The 20,093-nt window shown below is 42.1% G+C and overlaps 1 protein-coding gene across 1 annotated transcript in view; it reads left to right on the top strand.

Moving 5' to 3' along the window:
- Positions 1-6,382: 6,382 nt before the first annotated feature.
- Positions 6,383-20,093, top strand: part of CA5A (carbonic anhydrase 5A) — a 33,410-nt gene continuing 19,699 nt past the window's right edge. Inside the window, exon 1 of the mRNA XM_034788207.1 lies at positions 6,383-6,689. Within this exon, the coding sequence (XP_034644098.1) occupies positions 6,560-6,689 (130 nt within the window). The 5' untranslated portion in view covers positions 6,383-6,559. The remainder of the gene's footprint in view (positions 6,690-20,093) is intronic.

The following is a 20,093-nucleotide window of genomic DNA, read 5'->3' on the forward strand; positions in this document are numbered from 1 at the left end:
ATTGTTTTAAGTGTCTATTTCATTCACTTAAACTGTCTTTCTAACAGTAAAATACTGTGCCCTTAAAATAACTGCTCACAAGTAGCTATTCCCTAAAATGCTGAGTTTGACTCAACAATGTCTTGAGCATGAAGGGAACACACGGGAATCAGATCCCATGTTAATGAGGACACTGCTAACATATGCAGCTGTTCTATTCTACATATATATCATATATCACCATGGGGTCTGAGAGACTGCCAGTCATGCATTAAGCAATGTGAACAACATCTGTCATGTGTTGTTTGTTCTTCCATCCTCTTGCCAGTGGGGAAGAATCATGCGCAGTGGAGTTTAGGTATGGATTTATTTGCTTTTAGAGATACATGTTAGAGAAGGCAATGTTAAAGAAAAGGCATTTGGAGCAGAAGATGGCGAGGATTGTGGTGATCAGTTCCTGAGGGGGTTCGTTCCAGTCTGGGATGGCCCATGGGCCCTGGAGAAAGTTCTGTCTCTTGCACAGACCAGTTGTACTGTTATTAAGGAAAGTTTCACTGTGGTAGAGCAGTGATCTTAATCCCAGAGTTTTAGATGGTCTTTTAGGTGTCCTGGGTCCAGGCCATGGAGTACCTTGAATTGAGACCCTGAGCTTGATTCAGAATTCTATGGGAAGTTAGTATAGGGAGGACATGAGTCATGAGGTTACTTTTACCTGACAACAGTGGTGAGGCCAAAGAAGGAAATACTAAGCTCTTCGGCTGCACCTCGTCTCCACCAGCTTTTTACCCTGCTTACTTACAAAGAAACTGGTATGCTGAAGGCTTGAGACTTCAGTGCAGAAGACTAAGGGCTTGTCTATGCTGCCCCACAGTTTGGACTGCAGGGTTGTGAACAGCAATGCGCTCCAAAGTGCTGCCTGTAATTCCCCCGCGTGGATGCTGCAGCCCGAACTAAATGGTTGTTAGTTCACGTTAACGTAGTTCTCTTCAAATAGGACTACATCAATCCGATCTAGAAGCAGCGTCCACATGGGCAAGTTACAATGCAGCACTTTGGGGCACACTTCTATTCACACCCCCGGAGTCTGAACTGTGGGGCAGTGTAGACATAACCTAAGCATCATAGTTACCCTTTCTTGGGCCAGCATCTAGCTTCCATTCCTGCTTGTTTTGGAGTGCAACATCTTTGTGCTCACAACTGCATACCAAGCCAGATCAAGGCCTGAGAGAAACAGCTGTGAACAATGAAATTTATATAATACTTTGCCAGCTTTCTGTAGGAAAGTTGAAGACTCAGGATTACTTTAATAGGACTAATTGAGAGGATGACTTTAATAGAACTAATTCAGTCTATAAAAATGATGGGAGATCACGTGCTCCCCCAGAGTTGCAGCTTGGCTTATACTGAGCATGTTCACAAGGACTGAGCATGCTCAGTAACATCTACTGAAGCCATTGCCCTCACTCCGCCCCCATATTATTGGCAGGTACAAGTCCTCTCTGCGTTGCAGGGATCACACTGGACAAAAACGCTCCACTCATGAGAATCACCTTAATAAGACATGGCTCACAGTAGGTTGTGCAAATATTCTGTAATTGTCGGTGCTGTTTGGTTTCACTGGGCTTCTCCTGGGTTCATGGGTTTGGCTCCTTCTTGACTGGGGAACAAAAAGGGGTGGCACCTCCCCAAAATCACCCACTTATGGCATGGAAATGAGACATTACTCAGAGTCAACTGTGCACATCTGTGACACACCCGCTCTTCTCTTTCATGCATAATGAAATAGCCAATGATGTTGACTTTCAAATTATAATCACTGAGCATCTGAGTTAACACCTCATTGATATCAATGGGGCAGTTCAGTCCTTGCAGAGCTATTGTTCCAGACTCTCTGCAGACTCATCTCTGTATCTGCCAGGTCTATACTCAAAAGTTAAGATGTCTCAGCTACATCTCTCAGGGATGTGAAAAATCCACACCCTGAGCGACAGGGTTAAACCAACCTAATCCCTGGTGTAGAGAGCACTAGGTTGACAGAAGAATTCTGCTGTCCACCTAGCTACCGCCTCTCAGGTTTACAGTACAGACCTATATCGGTGTAACTACATTGCTCAGGCATAATCCACAGCCCTGTGACATAGTTATACTAACCTAAACCCTCTATAGACAGTGCTATGTTGATGGGAGACCTTCTCCCATCAATATAGCTACCACCTCTCAGGGAGGTGTATAAACTACGCCGACGCGTAGTAGCATCTTCACTAAAGGGATGCAGCTGTGACGCTGTAGTGCTGCAAGTGAAGACAACCACTCAGGGAGGTGGATTAACTACACCGATGGGAGAATCTGTCCATCACTGTAGTAAGCATCTACATTGAAGCGGCACAGCAGTTCAGCTGAAACTCTGCAGCTAAGCTGCTGTTGCGTTTCAAGTGTAGACAAGCCCTCGGTTCATTTTTTTTTTTTTTGAGATTTTCTTTGCAACCATAACAGCTTGAATCTTCTTTTCTGAATGAAAGCTGAGCTGGTGAGAAAAAGATAGCGTCAGAGAAGTGCTGGTATGGTCTGTGGGTGGGCACCTGTTGTTTCCACGTCCTGGTACATGAAGAAGAATATTCCTAACATTTCTTCCTCTCTCCGTCCAAAACCAAGTGGGATAATTCCAAACCAGTGACATGAATCAGAATCCTAACTGGGGCAATATTTTCCTCTGACTAAAATCATGGGTTTGGAGCTGGCTGGGGCTTACATAATGGCAGTACTCTGGTGTATGTTGAAAGAAAGCAAATATTGAATGAATTGCATCAGCTTTGCCCCGTGCAATCTGAAAAGTACACCCAGCAAAAGTGAAATTGACAGTGACGACAACAGATTTTCAGTTTCCATGAAGAGAAAGAGTGTGTCTCTCTTATGCACAAGTCAGGGATACAGCAGGCATTCAACCACTCATATCTGTGAGCATGCTTAAAGGCCTGATCTTGCAGTCCTTTTGGAGGCAGAACTCTCATTGACTTCATGTGGTCTGTAGGCACTTTGATTCCAGGCTGGCAGCTAAGGTAGTGAATCAATGTATTAACAGACAACTCACCCTAAGCAGTAGGTTTTAGAAAGGAAAATACCACAGATAAATCAACCTCGGTAGAACACTAAAACAAAAAAGATTAAAGGGTGCAAAACTAACACCTTCAGCTTTGCATTCATGAGGAGCAATCCCACAATAACAAATTGAAGTACACGTGTATGATGAACAAAAAACAGTTTCAGCAAGGAAAGACATTTCCTGTTCAAAACCCCATTTGTTATAAGCGAGTTTGTAACAAGGTGATCTGTGCCTTTAAGGGCCTGGGTCAATTCAGTCCTGATCAGTTATCAGACCCAGCTGGGAAGGGGGAGGGTGTGTGTCAGGTGATCCCTGTAAAGGACAGAGGGCTAGCAGCTGAGAGGAGTTGGGGAGGGGAAATGGGCTTCTGCACTAAGCCCTGATGCAGAGGGACTGAAAGGGTGTGTTCTTTCAGCATTGAGAGAGAGGCAAAGGGAAAAGTCCTGGGATCTGTAGCCTGTGGTGGACAGAAGAACAATTTCGGTTTTGATGTTTTGCCATAGTTTTATGTTTAAAGAATAAAATTGTGCCTGGAAGGAAATTTGAGCATGGGAGTGTGTCCTTCCTGGGAAGGTCAAGGGATCTGATCTTAGTGGGGGATACTGAAGCATCAGTTAGCCTGAAGCCAGAGCGAGAAGGAGGTGCTTCAACAGATTTTAAAAACAACATTAAAACTTGTAAAAAATGCTTCCCGTTTACTTTTAGTGAACTTAAAAAATAATTATTTTTAGGTCTGAAAGTTCATAATTCTTCACTTCCATTTTCCTGTGATGAATCTCGACGCTTCAAAATATATAAACCAAATTTTGCTCTCACTTGCACTCAGTGGATTTCAGTAAAGATACTACAGATTTACACTAGAGTAAATAAGAGCAGACTTTAGCCGTGCCTATTATATCTGCATTGTCATAGGTAAGCTATTGGCCTGGCCTAGCATACAGTTCCTCAGTGTTTAGGGAAAAAATGGGCAGTGAACAAATATTACTGAGCCCAAGCACTCAAAAATTGTGAGTCAGCCCCTAAAAATCAAGATCTGGTACCAGTACGTTCAGAGTACTTTTCATTTGCCTTCTGTTTTTGAGTCGCGGGTGGGCGTCAGATTTTCCAAACTTTATTTTACAACCGTGAAGGCTAGAAACTTACCTTCTATTTCAATTAAGGCTAAGATTTTCATGTAGTCCCCTGACTCCGGGAGGGGAAGGAGCTTTAAAGAGAACCCCAAATCTTGTGAGACTAATCATAAACTAATGAGTGGACAATACTGATTGAAGCATTTGTTTTGTAGGGTTAAAACTGCATGGAGTTTGCAAACAAACATAAGAAAAAGTAGGTCAGATGTGTGTTTTGCTAATATTCCTTTTTGTAGAGAAAGTTTGATTAAATTATTAATAGTAATAGTCCTTATGTAGCATTTTCCATCTTCAAAGTGCTCTCAAGATATTAATTAATCTAACTCGTTAATTGGGAAAGAGATTAAAATATGGTATTGGAATGAGAAGCCTCTGAAAAGACAGATCAGCAAATATTTTTTAAACCCACTTGTTAAAGTAGACTCATTGCAGGAAGCATAAATTGGAAACTCTGGGGCACTTAAGCAAAGCCATATTTGTCTGAAGCCAAAAATAAACTTGCTTTGGCTTCAAAACTTTGTTGACCAGGTCTTGGAGCCAAGGACATTTTGGGGAGCAGCTCTAAGCTTAGAAGTAGATACCAACATATAGGATTTTGCAAAACATCCAAACTGTATGGCCATTTTTGTTGTACAGCCATGCAAAATGCCAGCTCTACCTCAATGGAGCTATGTTCAATGGACGTCAGTGGAATTATGTTGATTTTTCACTAGCTGAGGATCTGGCCTGAACCATCCCGGTCATTGGTTCTCTGACTTATTGGTTAGGTACTATTGTATGGGGAAAATTACATTATTAGATGAAGACTGACACTTGAATTTATTTGGTATTTTATTTTCACACATCGACAAACCTAGGGGGCAGCACAGCGTGGTAGAACTCAGGGACTATTGTCTCCTACCTAGGTCCTCTTCATCCTTCTAATTAGACTCTAATATACAGCAACATAAGGAGGATTGAGGGCTAAGATCAAAATAAAGCAACACACAGTTAACCTCACAATTTAATCAACATCTTACAGTTGCTACCAATTCATAAATGACTATTTTACCCCGAGGAACTTTCCTCGGAAAATAACTTTCCTCTTCCTTAAACACAGTTACAAATACATTCTTCCTGAAACTCTCCTTACAATGCGCACATAATCATGTAACTTCTGTAAGCACTTGTTTGAGAACCTTGAAAGGTACCATCAGGCCTGTAGGGGGTTCAGTTTCTAATAGCTTCACTTCGTCCAGGCCTGGTTGCTACTTTATAACATTATGAATAGCTTTTTGTTACCGAGTGAAACGCTTTCCCAAGATTGCATACCTGGCCTGAATGAAACCCTGCTACAGAAGCTACTTGTTGTATCAGTACCACCACAGAGATTCAGAAGCCAAGTGCCATGTCACTATATTGAGCACTGTGAGGGGAAATGAAAGGAAGGGATTTATATACAGTCATATCATATAAAGCAATAGAGTTCTTGGAAAACTATGTGAAAGAACAAATAGAGAATAGAATTTTTGTGCTTTTATTCCTAAAAATACAGGACTGGAAAAATCCTAAATCTGTCCCCAAATGGAAACACTACCGCCTGGCTAATATAGTGGTTGAACTGTTATGAAAGGGACAGTGAGGGAGATTTCCTTGATTCTGGGGAAGTTCATCCTTCTCTCTAGATACTACAAAACTACTCCTCTCCTGGGATGTCTTATCGACATAATTCTAAAGAACAAATTCATAGCCTTTGAAATGCATCAGATTGCACTGCATGGCATGTTGTATTAAAATATTTTCTCCATCTGTTCTCCTGCAAGGGCTTTATATCTCCCCTGCCCCAGTTGCCTTCTGTAAATTGCTCAGCTTGAGTAACGAGCAATCCTCATGTTTGTGATTGTTATAAAAACAAAATTAAGATCAATTTAACATCACAAAAGTAACAGAACATGAAGATTTTTGAAACAATTGTAATATTTATGAATAAGAACCCTTTCCTTCCATATGACAAGAATGATTTCTCCGAATTTGCAATGTTTGCAGAGCCAGACAAAAAAAGAGCATGAAAAGCACATGCAGAATAATCATCAACTAGCCCTGCGCCCTCAAATTTTTTTACAACCAATGAGGAAGCCAGACCAGGGAGCTGTTGAAATTTAACTGTTTGTTCGGGGTGGTTGTTTCTTTTCCCCCTAAAGAAAGGTGTGTACCATACACTAAGAATGGCTTATAAAAAGGATCGGAGATCATTTGGTTATCTTAAAGCTGTACTTGCATAGCTTTTTATCTCTGCTTTGTGTTGATAGGTTGCCAGGCTCTTGAAAGCCGTTTTGGCTGTAAGTCTGACCGAAGGGCCAGGATCGTACTAATGAATAGCATAAAGGTAATTAGTCTGGCACATTTATGCAAGCAGCTGAAAACTATCTGGGGGCAGCGACTGGTGCCAGCAAGACCCTGCAGCATGGTCACCTGCACTCAAATAAACAAGAATGCAGCATGTGAGTATATTTCATTTTCATTAAAATAGTGCCCTGAACACCTGTATGAGTTAGCAACAGTGAGGGCTATCAAAGAGAGGCCGGGCACAGACAATAAGAATAGTAAGTTTTGCTCTCACTGTCTTTCTAATATAGCAGTAGAGACCAACAAAGGGAACTTGAGACCTTGAAAAGAGATTGCAAAAAAACAAAAGTAGAATTTCAAAAGATAATAGAATGAGAGAAACTGGAGATGGAAAAGCCTGATGTTATCTAGACTATTTCCTTCACTCCTGGTTGTGTGAGATTAAAACATCATTCTTCAGTATTTGTGCAATGAGAGCCAATGGGTGTCATTGGGCTGGTTATGATTCTAAATTGTAACCATGCACAGGGTGCAAAAGAAGCATTTTTTCTACCTGATGGTCTGACTGATTTCTATGAAAGCGTATTTGTAAATGTAACTGAAACCACATTTAGGGCCTGATCCAAAGGCCATCAAAGTCAATGGAAAGATTCCCATTGACTTCAAAGAGCTCTGGATCAAGCTTAATCATACAGATTAAACACTGAAATGATTAATTTAAGAAAACAGGGTTTGATAGAAATACATAAAGCCCCCAAATGGGCTGAATAGACGATCCACATTAAATTCCTTACTAAAATGCAAAATAATATCGGGGTTTAGTGGTATAGTATACAATACTATTAACATATCTACAAATGACTTGTGGTTGGGCTACTCATGAGGCAGGCATGTCTAATCACTTGTATGGAGATCAGGTCACAGGGTAATAACAAATAATAAAATCCTACATATAGAAAGTGCATTTCATCCAGAATACTTTGTTCATTTCTGTAACTGTATTAGTTTTGTTGATTTTTTTCAAAAACACGGTTTTGGCCCTGTTTGAATACAGAGGAAGGTGATACTTTCTTCAACTGAATAATCAAACAGTACTCTTTATATCCACCTATGTGATGACCAAACAAGCTTTATTTTACCTGGTTGGCAGAAAACAAAGCAGAATGCAGATGTTTAATAGTTCCTCATTCATAAATGCATTTTGGCAGGTGACACCACAAAATAAATATTCTGCCATTGATTGCTTGGCATTTCAATAAGCCAGTTATTGTGAGATTAGTCTCCAAATGCAGTGACGCATTATTGTATTATATAAATCTTCCAGAGCATGAAAGCATGAAAGCCTTATGTAACATACAACATGCAAGATTCTTTGTCACTCAGCAATTCCATATTAATTCATAACTCAATTTTACAAGGATGTAAATTGCATTTGCAATGTTATCCTAATGAATTTGAATTAATTTCAGCCAATTCCTTGTTTTGTCCTCCACAGAACAGAAAGTGTAAAGTTGGTTTATTGTGTTCTGAAAACTTCAGTGAATAAAGCTGCACTAAATCCTCTTAGAACAGACAGAATAAGTCGTTCAACAAGTGGCACAACTTGTAACTATAGGTCTTTCACCATCATTGAAAAATGTTGTTTACTTTTTAATCTGGAAAAAATGCATACTTTCTCCCTCCAGAACCTAGCTTAGCACCAGACCTTGTTAATGTAGAAACAGATCCACGAAAAACATCTAGTAATTTATTTCTAGCGTACAGTTTGAATTAGTCAGATGACAGTATTCTTCCCTCTTCTGACCTTTTTAGATGTTTTCTTTGCACAAGATGACAGTCTGTTTAAAAATTTTGTACTTGCTACCCTACCAGTTTTATTTCTATTGCAGGCCTGTTCAGGAAACTTGACTTATTCCATTTAAAAACTTTTAAATAAAAAGATCAAGGCATTGTTCATTTGTTTGAAGAAGAGTGACACTGTATTAGTTTTAAAATCAGAAAGATCAGACCTTATCAATTATTAGCTCTTCAAATAGTTTAAGTGAATTCATTTACTGTATTTAGCATGTTCCAAAGTGTGTGTTAGAGTGTGTGTGAGAGAGAGAGAGAGAGAGTATTGAGAATTGGACTTGTCTACACTTACCGGGAACAGCTTGTGGCAATCCATGCATTAGTGGTCGATTTAGCGGGTCTACCCGCTTGCTAAATCAACCGCAGATCCCTCTCTCATCCACTCCTGTACTCCACCTGAATGAGAAGCGCAAGGGGAGTCGATGGGAGAGCATCTCCCGTCGACATAGCGTAGTTTGGACCCCGCGGTAAGTAGATCTAAGTACGTCAACTTCAGCTACGTTAGTCACGTAGCTGAAGTTGCGTAACTTAGATTGATCTTTCCCCATAGTGTAGAAAAGGCCTTAGTTTCTCTAAACTGATCTAAAACCAGAGGCCAGAATCTATCTTCATTTATGGTAAACCCTGGAGTTTCACAGATGTAACCCTGGGTAGATTTGGTTCCTACTTTAGAGTAAGAGAGCATTACACTTAAAGAAAAGAGACCACCCGGGTCCCAGAAGCCCAATGACCCCTTCCTCCTCACAGAGGCGTCTGTACAGCAGAAGCTATGCACAGGCTAGCCTATCTGAGCTATTTTGAATTCAGTTAGCACAAGTAACATAGTAGGGAAGACAGTGCACAGCAGACTTTAGCAGGGGTAGAACAAGCCTGGCACAGACCCTGTGTACATACTCTGCTTGCTAGCCTGCCCTGTAGCCCGTGCTACACTGTCTTCCCCTCATACTGTTTTCAAGCTAGCTTGCGCACGGCACTAGCTCAGGTATGCTACCCCGTGCACAGCTTTTGCTGTGTAGACATACCCAAAGATACAATGAACTTCCATTGACTTTCCTCATAGCCTGCAGGCAGTGCAGGGAGAGAATCAAATCTCAGGAGTGATGCCTGATTCTTTCAACACTAAAGGCTGGAACCACCAAAGTGGTTGAGGCCACTGGTCCATCTAGTTCAGCATCCTACTTCTGACAGTGGTCAATTCCTGAAGCTGCAGAGAATGGTGAATTTCCCCATACCCCACTTCTCAATCCAACTAGCTATGTGATGCATTGTATGGAGGTGGGGCAAGTTCTCCCTCCCCCAGGGCAGGCGATCAGGTGACATCCTGATACTCTGAAACATCAGATTGGATTATAGACTCACATCTGTCTTTTAAGATAATAGGTGATTCAGTTTCTGAGGTATGTGCAAGTTACCTTAAAAAAAAAATCAGTTCTGTTAATGTGCTTGATGCTTGACTACAGACAAAGCAAGTACCAGGCTTTTGGTTTCAGCTGGGTAAGAAAAAGGACACGAGATGTACACACAAATCACTGCATCAGAAGACGAAGAGTGCACATCATGGCCTATAAAGTAAAAGTGTCTGAGCTGATCTCAGCTGTCACAATGGTGCTGAGGGAGAGAAGTGATCGCTGAGGTCTGCCACTGCCTTTCATGGATCAAAGATGCAATGTGAGCTCACATCCACCCACTCAGCTAAATGAGTGAGCGACTGCATTCTGCCACTAGTGGGCCTCAAGAGTAACTCCATAGGGGATGCCCTGCTATAGCTCATCCTAGATCCGACAAAGGTCTGGTTGACTATGTCAAGGATCAGATCAGCAAATAAAGGCCTCAACTCTCCTTGTGATGTCATCATCATTGCAGTCAGTGGCGGTAGAGCCCTGCAAATCTGTGGGTATCCGCTTTGTATCCACGGATATTCACAGACCATTTTTGCGGATCGCAGCATGGATGCGGATACAAATTTTGTATCCGGCAAACAGGGCTCTGCAGCACACACTCACCCGAAGGGAGAGGCTGTCACCCAGCCTGCAGGCTCCAGCTCGGCTCTCAGAATCACACGTCAGTGTGCCGGGCAGTTGTAGTCAGTTCTGGGAGTTGTAGTCCCCAGCTTGCTTGGAGGGAGGAGGTAAACTACAACTCCCAGAAGGGAGTGAGCCAACCGCTATTTTGAAGTTGGGGTGGTTCTTTAAAGGAGCAGGTGGCAATGGCTGCGTGCATTAGAGCCACTGTAACTGCGTAGGGGTGTCTGAGCCCCCCACGGGCCAAATTGTAGCCTCCCTGCCCGGAGCGGGGAAGGAGGTAAGGTAAAGGTAGAGCAGGCGGCAGGGCAGGAGGTCTCTAGGGAGAAGTGGGGCTTGACACAGCCCTGCCTCACTGCTGCCCGGTGACCTGTGGCGCTGTTTAGAACCTGGCAAATACGTGGATGTCTGCAGCTCAGACGTGGATATCCGCAGACAATTTTTGTGGATCGCGGATCAGATGCACACCTTTTTGTATCCGTGCAGGGGTCTAAGTGGAGGTGTTGAAGTTAGATCCCTAACAGAGAGCGAGTGGCTGATAGTGTGTTCTCCGTAAATGCCTTCTTGCCCTGGTCCAAAATAGTAATCACTTTCTGGGCACTCTGTAGGACCCATGAACTTCATCTGGCTTTTAAAGAGGTGTAGGTGAATTCAGGTATTGGCCACTGTATGGGGTGGAGGGCAGTGTTTGAGTAGGTGCTGCAGCTGGAGGAGAAAGCGCAGCTGATTGCACTGTATTTTGTTTTTGTAATTGGCAGGGCACCCAGAGCTTGTGAATAGGTACTTTTTATTTCATCTCAGTCACAATAAATTAACAAATAAAATTCTTTACCAGTCACCTATGAAAACATGTTGAATGACCCAGGCTAGTTAGTCCAAGATCCAAAACCTCTCCAAGATTTTGAGCCTGCTTGGTAAAGAGTGGACAATTTCAGTAATAGTATATCTGTAGTGAAGATTAAATCCATATTAGCTTTACCCTGCCAGTTGGAATTACCTGTTTTTTATCAGGTTCCTATCTTAACCACACACTTTGGAAGCAAAGAGAAGCTCAACTTTTAACAGTCTGCTGCTGCTTTCCTAACAAGCTTACAGAACTCTGTCCGCTACATGCCATTTGATAAAAGTAAAGGCATTAGACTGTTTATGTAACCCTTCTGCCCATCTGAGTTGGCAGCAACAAGAGCCGGGTTCAGTATCTAGGGGTTCTGTTTTAATAACGCAATGCAAAACTGGCTCGAGCCCCCACCCAGTGATCTGGGACAATTACATACCACCCCCCTGGGCACCTCTAAGAGGCAATAATTTCCCTTTCGCAAGCACGGAGTCTGAGTGTAGCAGAAAATGTTTAATAATATGAGGTAAATGACATCAGCATTAAATTGGGAAAACACCACAAACGGGATTCATAGCACAAACCATGAGCAAAAGCAGACCCACCCCCAAAGTCCCAAAAGTCCAACACCCCAAAAGTCTCTTGAGTCCAGCAACCCAAAAATTACCCCAAAGTCCAACAACCTAAAAGTCTCTGTTCCTGGTTAGTGCAGCCCCAGAGTTCAAAAGTTTATCTGCAGAGTCTTACCACCCCCAACCCCCCGCCTGGGTGGAAATGGGGGGGGGGAGAAAGGGGCACGCGGGGTATTAAGGGGCACCTTATGTTTGAGGCTGACTGCCCTGCCTCTCCATGGGGTTCTGCTGCAGCCTTTACCACGAGCCGCTTTACTTCACCAGCCGCTTCGCGAGCTGCTCCAGCCGTCCCACAAACTGCTCCGCTTCGCTTTGCTTGCTGTCCCGTGGGCCACGCCAACCGTCCCACAAACTGCTTAGCTCAACTTTGCTTCACTTTACTTCACTTGCCAATCCGTGGGCTGCACCAACTGTCCCACAAACTGCTCTGCTCCACTCGCCATTCTGTGGGCCACGCCAACCGTCCCACAAACTTCTCAGCTAGCCACTTAGCAATAAATCTTCAGACTCCCCCACTAGTTAAGACACCACTCAGTGATCTCAGCTCTTGGTGATTTCAGCTTGTAGTAGGGGAGCCCCAGTGCTGGTGCACTATTGGCCCAAAGTGAATTTAGCATAGCAGCCTGTAATTAGACTCTTATTGGAATCAAAATTAGCTCTGCTATTCAACAGCAGAGAGAGGAGGTGGTGCAATTGGTGTTTCAGGCCCTCAAAAGGGCCCATACCATCAGGTATAAATACCTGTCCCCAGCCTCTCTCAATTTACTGGGTTTTGTAACCCATGCCCCTTGTCTAGCGAGTGCTACTTAGTTAATGGTGAGTCCCTTTGTCATACAACAGTTCCACTGGCCTTGATTCACAGAATCAGGGTAACAACACTTTATTCTTTCTGCCCCAATAACAAAGAAACTGGGGATCCCACACCAGCCAAAGTAACCACTTTCAGTTGCTGTGGGCTCATGCTAGGCCAGTGGGTGTGCCTATGCAAACAAAATCAGCCCCTGAAGTTCTTTTCCACACTCGCCATAATTCACCACCAAATGTTAGGGTAGAGCTCATCCTGATTCTGCTTACATTTACATCAATAAACTGGAGTGCAACATAATCCAAAACTGACATAAACTCAACTGAACTTTCAACACCTTGTCATGATGGAACATAGCCAAGTCATCAATGCGATAACCCAGCAAATCTAGACATTTATTGTGTGAGTCATAAAAAGAAATCAACCCATTCTGGACTTCTCTGTTAACATTCAATCCAAGTGGTTGAAGCAGAGCCACAATTTCTTAAGGTTTATATGTTTCTTTATTTTGTTTTGGTTATATGTTTATTTGTGTATTTCCCCATTTGGAAGATGTTGCCATGGAAATTACACCAGCTCAACAGCAGGAAAAAAAATTCTTCTAGCTGGGTGTGGTTCTCAAAATGTTTAGCTTGCCAAATGTTTGGTTTCCTGTTCTGACTGTTTTGCTTCAGAGTTGTGTACAGTGTGTTCTAGGGATTCCCCATGGAAACAAACCAAGAGTCTCCACTAAAAAGCAATTTTAAAAGATCTGCTGAATAAAGAAAGTTGACCATCCATAAACCTGAGAACCAATTGGAATTGTCTTTTTACCCCTCTCACTCCTCTGAAATATAGGAGGATTAATTTTAATGTTCTTTCTTCTAATTTCATACCCAAATTCTTATTGATTTTCTTTCTCACAGGAGTATCTAAGGAAATTGTAGACAAGTGCAAACTCTTTTGTCTCTGCCAAAAGCAGATTCTGATATATCATTGAAAAGATGTAGAGCCCAATTCTTATCACAGTTACAGCAATATAAATCTGGAGTAAATTCAGTTATTAAAGGATTTACAGTGCTCTACTTTATGATTAGAATCGGGCTTTCAAATTCTTTTCTGTGAAGTTTGTATAAGTTATAATAACTGTCAGGCAGCACACATGGCTCTCAACAGTTCAAACTTCAACATAAATAACTAGAGTGTTTCAACTTTTCTGCTTTCAATATGTCAAACTAGAACCCATTAGATCTTACCAATGATTGATTTTCAATCTTGAAGTCTGAATAGTAGATAATGTTTTCACCCCTCAGCTCAGAGAGAGCCGAGAAGCGATGGGGAGTGAAAACATTATCTACTATTCAGACTTCAGGATCGAGAATCAATCATTGGTAAGATCTACCCTATAGATTGCAGCCCACCTCTTTAGTAAATTCTGAAGACACTAAAGGTCTGTGAGAAACTTTCCCTAAGGCTTTTGATTCTGACATCAACACCAAATGTATTTTTCAAGCGTGATTTCAAAGAGCTCTTGTAAAATCCCTGCAACTACAACTCATTACAATTCAAAGACATATGAAGACATTCAGGTAGTCCTAATCTATCAATTTCAAACAGCAAAAGTGAAAAAAATCTAGGACATCATGATGCCAGAGAGGAAAGATGCTTATATATATTAGTTAGTGCTCAAAGGGCTTGGGACGAAGGAGGGGGGGATGAATGAAAACTTCTAGTCACTTAACAGTTTTAAGGAGTTAGACTAAACAAAGGTTCGGTGGGGCTGTAGTCACCCCCTTTTCCTCATTGCATGAAGAGAAGGAGCTGAAGCATCTCTTGAAGGGAATGGTCCATATAGGAGTGGTCAAGGAGAAACTCCATTTCTACATAGGGTTGCCACCTTTCTAATAGCTGGTAACTGGAACCCCAAGGCCCCGCCCCCTGCCCTGCCTCTTTCCGCAAGGCCCTGCCTCTGCTCCACCTCTTCCCCCCCAAGATCCCGCCCACATCGCTCATAGCTACTTCACCAGCACGACCAAAGCCACCTTGCCTGCCACGTGTGGGCTGCACAGGGTTACGCGCCGCCACAAGACGCACAAGCAGCCTAGCCCCAAAGGCAATGTCAGCGTCTGCTGCTGCTGCGCTGCCTCCTTCCTTCTGCTTAGGGTTGTCATCTTTCCACAGATAAAAAAAAGTGGACATCAGGGCTTATCAAATGGCACTCAGACACACAAGCCGAAACCTGCACTGTCTGGATGAAAACTGGATGGGTAGTAACACTATTTCTACAGTGGCATGGAGAGGAGGACTTTGGGTGTATCCTGGAGCCAGGCTTTGGGCCTTCAGGCTGTCTGCAGATTCAAAAAGACATTGCTGCCTGTTCACATGCTGAAGGTTTTCTTCATAATCATAAGAATGGAAATATTTTTTAAATTCAAAACCTAAATTCTGCGGAAATTGATGGAAAAGCCCCCAGGAATACTGCATCCAGATCCAGTATGTTATTTAGCCCGCTGGAAAACTCAGCGTGTTGCCGATAAAGTTATTGCTGTCGTTTGCTATGCAGCTAAACACCCCATCATTTTTGCAGGCATATATGTACCAAGACGTGCCCTGTGGCAATATTATTGCAGAGAATTATTATTCTACTCACAAAAGGATAAGAAGTTAAAAATGGTGACACTGGGTCAGACCAATGGTCCATCTAGCCAATATCCGGTCTTCCAACAGTGGTTGGTGCCAGATACTTCAGAGGGACTAAACAGAACCGGGCAATTATGGAGTGATCCATTCTGTCGTCCTGTCCCAGCTTCAGGCAGTCAGAGGTTTAGGGATATCCAAAGCATGGCATTGCATCCCTGACCATCTTGGCTAATAGCCATCAATGGACCTATCTTCCATGAACTTATCTGTACTGTTTGCAGTATATTAGTGCCCATAGTCCCCAAAAAGGATCTATTTGGGCCCACTGTGATAGGTATGTACACACACATACTAAGATTCAGTCACGCCCTGGAGGAGTTTTTAAAAATGCAGTACAACAGGTACCAGTTTGGCAAGTTTGGTACAGTATTTCAAATACCTTTCCAGAAAGAGATTAAGTTGCTGTTTTTGCTGAACCCTGAAGCTAAATCTGGTGCAGAGTGTTGCTACCTGCCTTCTGAGTGGAGGGAGCTGGGGCACTGTGAGCATATCACATCTGAGTTCTATCCTGTTCATGGGCTCTCTCTGCTTCTGGGTGCAATTCTAGGTGCTAGGCACCATCAGTGCTACCAGCAATAGCCTGGGACCTGGTTACTTGAGAAACTACCTCTGCCTTTTATGTTTCTTAATTTTTGTGACTATCTGCTGGAGCATTTTTCGAGTTGGTTCTTGGGATAGAACTCTCTAGGTCTAGCAACAAGGCAGTCTCATCAGAAGGACTCAAGGCTCAACCCTGCAAAAACCCCGAGCACTGTGATTGAGCAAAGTGCTTAACCATATGGGGTATGTTTACCTGCGGATAAAAAATCCATAGCTGGCCCAGGTCAGCTGACTCCGGCACATGTGCCTTGGGCTCCGGGGCTGAAAAACTGCCATGTAGATGTTCAGGCTCGGGCTCCAGCCCACGCCCAAATGTCTACACAGCAATTTTTTGTCCTGCAGCCCAAGGCCCTTAACTTCAAGTACATGCAGTCCCAGCAATGCGACACACATATTAATGACTTCAATAGGGATTATTCATGTATTTAAAGTTAACCACATGCGTTGCTGCATCAGGACCAGAGTCCTCCGCACTTTGCAGGATCAAGCCCCTTACAGGATCACACTTGCTTCTTCTGACAGTTTCCCAGGGTTTGGTAGTTTTCAGGACACAGTGAAAGGCATGTCTGTTTAGACAAGCTTTAAGGTGTATTTTTAGATGGCTGTAATACATAGCAAATGATGCTGCTGTAGAACATAAAATATCTTTACATATGGCAAGTATTGTATTCCACAATATGAATAGATATGTTACAGTACTAATGTGGGAGGCGATTGGTTGTCAGTCACTAAAGCAGAGGGTAAGAAAGCTTTATATTTTAGGAGAGAGAATGCATTACAAAGGTTGCAGTCACACGAGAGGTAAAGTTTCCTCTACACCAAAAATATACTTATCATATTCATAACCAGAACTCAATATTTTAATGATCAACGTTTTTATTTAAAAAAAATAAACTAAATTTAACAAGTAAGAAGCCATATTTTTAAGAGCAAAGTAAACTAGGCTTAATGCATGTTTAATAAATCCTATTACTGGCATAGGATCAAAAGCTGGGGTACCTTTTTATTTTTGCCTATTTCCCCATCATCTGCTTTCCCATAACGTAGCCACTCAAGGCAAATCATTAGCCTCCTGTTACCCAATTCAACTGACTTTATAAATATTCGACTGTGAATAAATTGGAGCCTTTTTAACCAAATCCCTTTCAGCTAGAATAAACAATTTAAAAATAACTTTTTGGTTGACTGGAGCTGGGTGTCCAGTTTGCTAATTTACACAGGGTAATTTCACAATTCTACATTTCAGCAGGATGTTTTCAGGGCATTGCCAGATTTTTCATGGAAATTAAAAAGCAGCGATTTAACAATAACTTTACTGATGATCTCATGGAGATAAACAGAGATTTCCAAAAGAAGAATTTTGAAGCAAAGTTTTCAGAAAACATGATTTAAACACAAGATGTAAGAGTAGAGGACTGACATGGGTTCTAATTCAGTTTGACTCACTGTACGAATTTAGGAAAATCTGGCTTCAGCTACACTTCATATTTTTCTTAAAACCTCCCACTTTTGCTCCTGCACTGGTGCTTTCCACGGGAGGTAGCTCTAGTATAGATCAGGCAGCAGCAACTGCCGACATTTTAAACCATTTCATGTAGATCTGCTCGAAGCAGCGTTAAATGACACTATCATCGTTACAGGTCTGGCTGCTCCTCTGTCCTCTTTGTGGCCTCTCTGAGGTCTTGTCTACACTTAAAACACGATTGCGGTACAGCTACACTGCTTCAGTGCAGACACTACTTATGCTGAGGGGAGGGGTTCTCCATCGGCCTAGGTAATCCACCTCCCCGAAAGGTAGTAGCTAGGTTGATGGAAGAATTCTTCCCTCAACCTAGCTCTGTCTACATGGGGACTTAGGTTGGCTTAACAATGCCGCTCAGGGGTGTGGATTTTTCATATCCCAGACTGACGTAGTTAAACCAACATAATTTTTTAGTGTAAACTAGGCCTGAGCATATCTCCTCCTGGTACTGAGCAGGTACTCCTGGTACTACCTTTACCTATTCCAGGGCAGAATCCTGCAATTCCCCCACTCCTAGACTGGGCTCTGAGCTACAGTACCTTATGCATCAATTGTTGTTACCTAGCAGGTCAAAGTGAGTTCAGGCACCTATGGTTTTACGCTTCAGGTGTCTCTGACAGTGACAAAACAGCCTTTTTAACAAAGCATTGTTTATTTTGCATTAGAAACAAAGCATTTAGATAAAAAGTTTTTTTTAAAACACCAGTCTACGTACATACCTGCCTTACCTACCTAAAGTCTTACCTACCCCTGATGATAACCTATGCAGGTCTAATTTCTAGGGCTGTCAAGCGATTAAAAAAATTAATCACAATTTAAAAAATTAATTGCGATTAATCGCAATGTTAAACAATAATAGAATACCATTTATTTTTAATATTTTCAATGTTTTCTATATTTTCAAATATATTGATTTCAATTATAACACAGAATACAAAGTGTACAGTGCTCCCTTTATATTTATTTTTGATTACAAATATTTGCACTGTAAAAAACAAAATATATAGTATTTTTCTATTCACCTAATACAAGTACTGTAATACAACTCTTTATTGCAAAAGTTGAACTTACAAATATAGAATTATGTTCAAAAATATACTGCATTCAAAAATAAAACAATGTAAAACTTCAGAGCCTACAAGTCCATTCAGTCCTATTTCTTGTTCAGCCAATCGCTCAGACAAACAAGTTTCTTTACATTTGCAGAAGATAATGCTGCCCGCTTCTTGTCACCTGAAAGTGAGAACAGGTGTTCTCATGGCACTTTTGTAGCTGGCATCACAAGATATTTACATGCCAGATGCGCTAAAGATTCATATGTCTACATTTGTAAGTTGTACTTTCATGATAAAGAGATTGCACTACAGTACTTGTATGAGGTGAACTGAAAAATACTGTTTCTTTTATCATTTTTACAGTGCAAATATTTGTAATCAAAAATAATAATATAAAGTGAGCAGTATACACTTTGTATTCTGTGTTGTAATTGAAATCAATATATTTGAAAATGTAGAAAAACATCCAAAAATATTTATTAAGTTTCAATTGGTAGTCTATTATTTAACAGTTTGATTAATTGCAATTAATTTTTTAATAACAATTAATTTTTGTTAATCGCATGAGTTAATTGTGATTAATCGACAGCCCTACTAATTTCTTCAAACACCCCAGCGTGGTCCCTGTGTCTCAGCCTGATTCCTCCACAACTACGCCTTTCTGGCTGATTTTGAGCCATTCTTTTTTTTTTTTTTTCCATAGAATATCAGGGTTGGAAGGGACCTCAGGAGGTCATCTAGTCCGACCCCCTGTTCAAAGCAGGACCCTTCCTGCTTGTCTTTCCTAACAGCTCCCTACTAAACTATACCAATATACTGTACTCACATAGTAAATATCTCCAATCAACATACAGCAGTGGTTCTCAATCAGGGGTCCGGGGCCCCCTGGGGGGCAGTGAACAGGTTTCAGGGGGGTTGCCAAGCAGGACCAGCATTAGACTCGCTGTGGCCCAGGGTAGAAAGTTTAAGCCCCACCGCATGGAACTGAAGCCCAGGGCCCTGAGCCCTGCCACCAAGGGCTGAAACCAAAGCCTGAGCAATGTAGCTTCGTGGGGCCCCTGTGGCATGGGACCCCAGGCAATTGCCCTGCTTGCTAACTCCTAATGCCTCGCCAGCCCTGGCCTTTATATGCAGAAAAACAGTTATTGTGGCACAGGTGGGCCATGGAGTTTTTATAGCATGTTCGGTGGGGAGGGAGAGGGCCTCAGAAAGAAAAAGGTTGAGAACCCCTGACATACAATACTTATAAATTTTTACAGAGCAGCACCTACTCCACTGCACACAACATGATTAAAGAGCCCGTGCCCTGGCTACACTAATGCTAGTATAACAGGTTTCAGAGTAGCAGCCGTGTTAGTCTGTATCCACAAAAAGAACAGGAGTACTTATGGCACCTTAGAGACTAACAAATTTATTAGAGCATAAGCTTTTGTGGACTACAGCCCACTTCTGCGTCCGAAGAAGTGGGCTGTAGTCCACGAAAGCTTATGCTCTAATAAATTTGTTAGTCTCTAAGGTGCCACAAGTACTCCTGTTCTTTTTGCTAGTATAACAGAGAT

Source organism: Trachemys scripta, chromosome 13 (assembly GCF_013100865.1).
Source record: "Trachemys scripta elegans isolate TJP31775 chromosome 13, CAS_Tse_1.0, whole genome shotgun sequence".
NCBI lineage: Eukaryota > Metazoa > Chordata > Testudines > Emydidae > Trachemys > Trachemys scripta.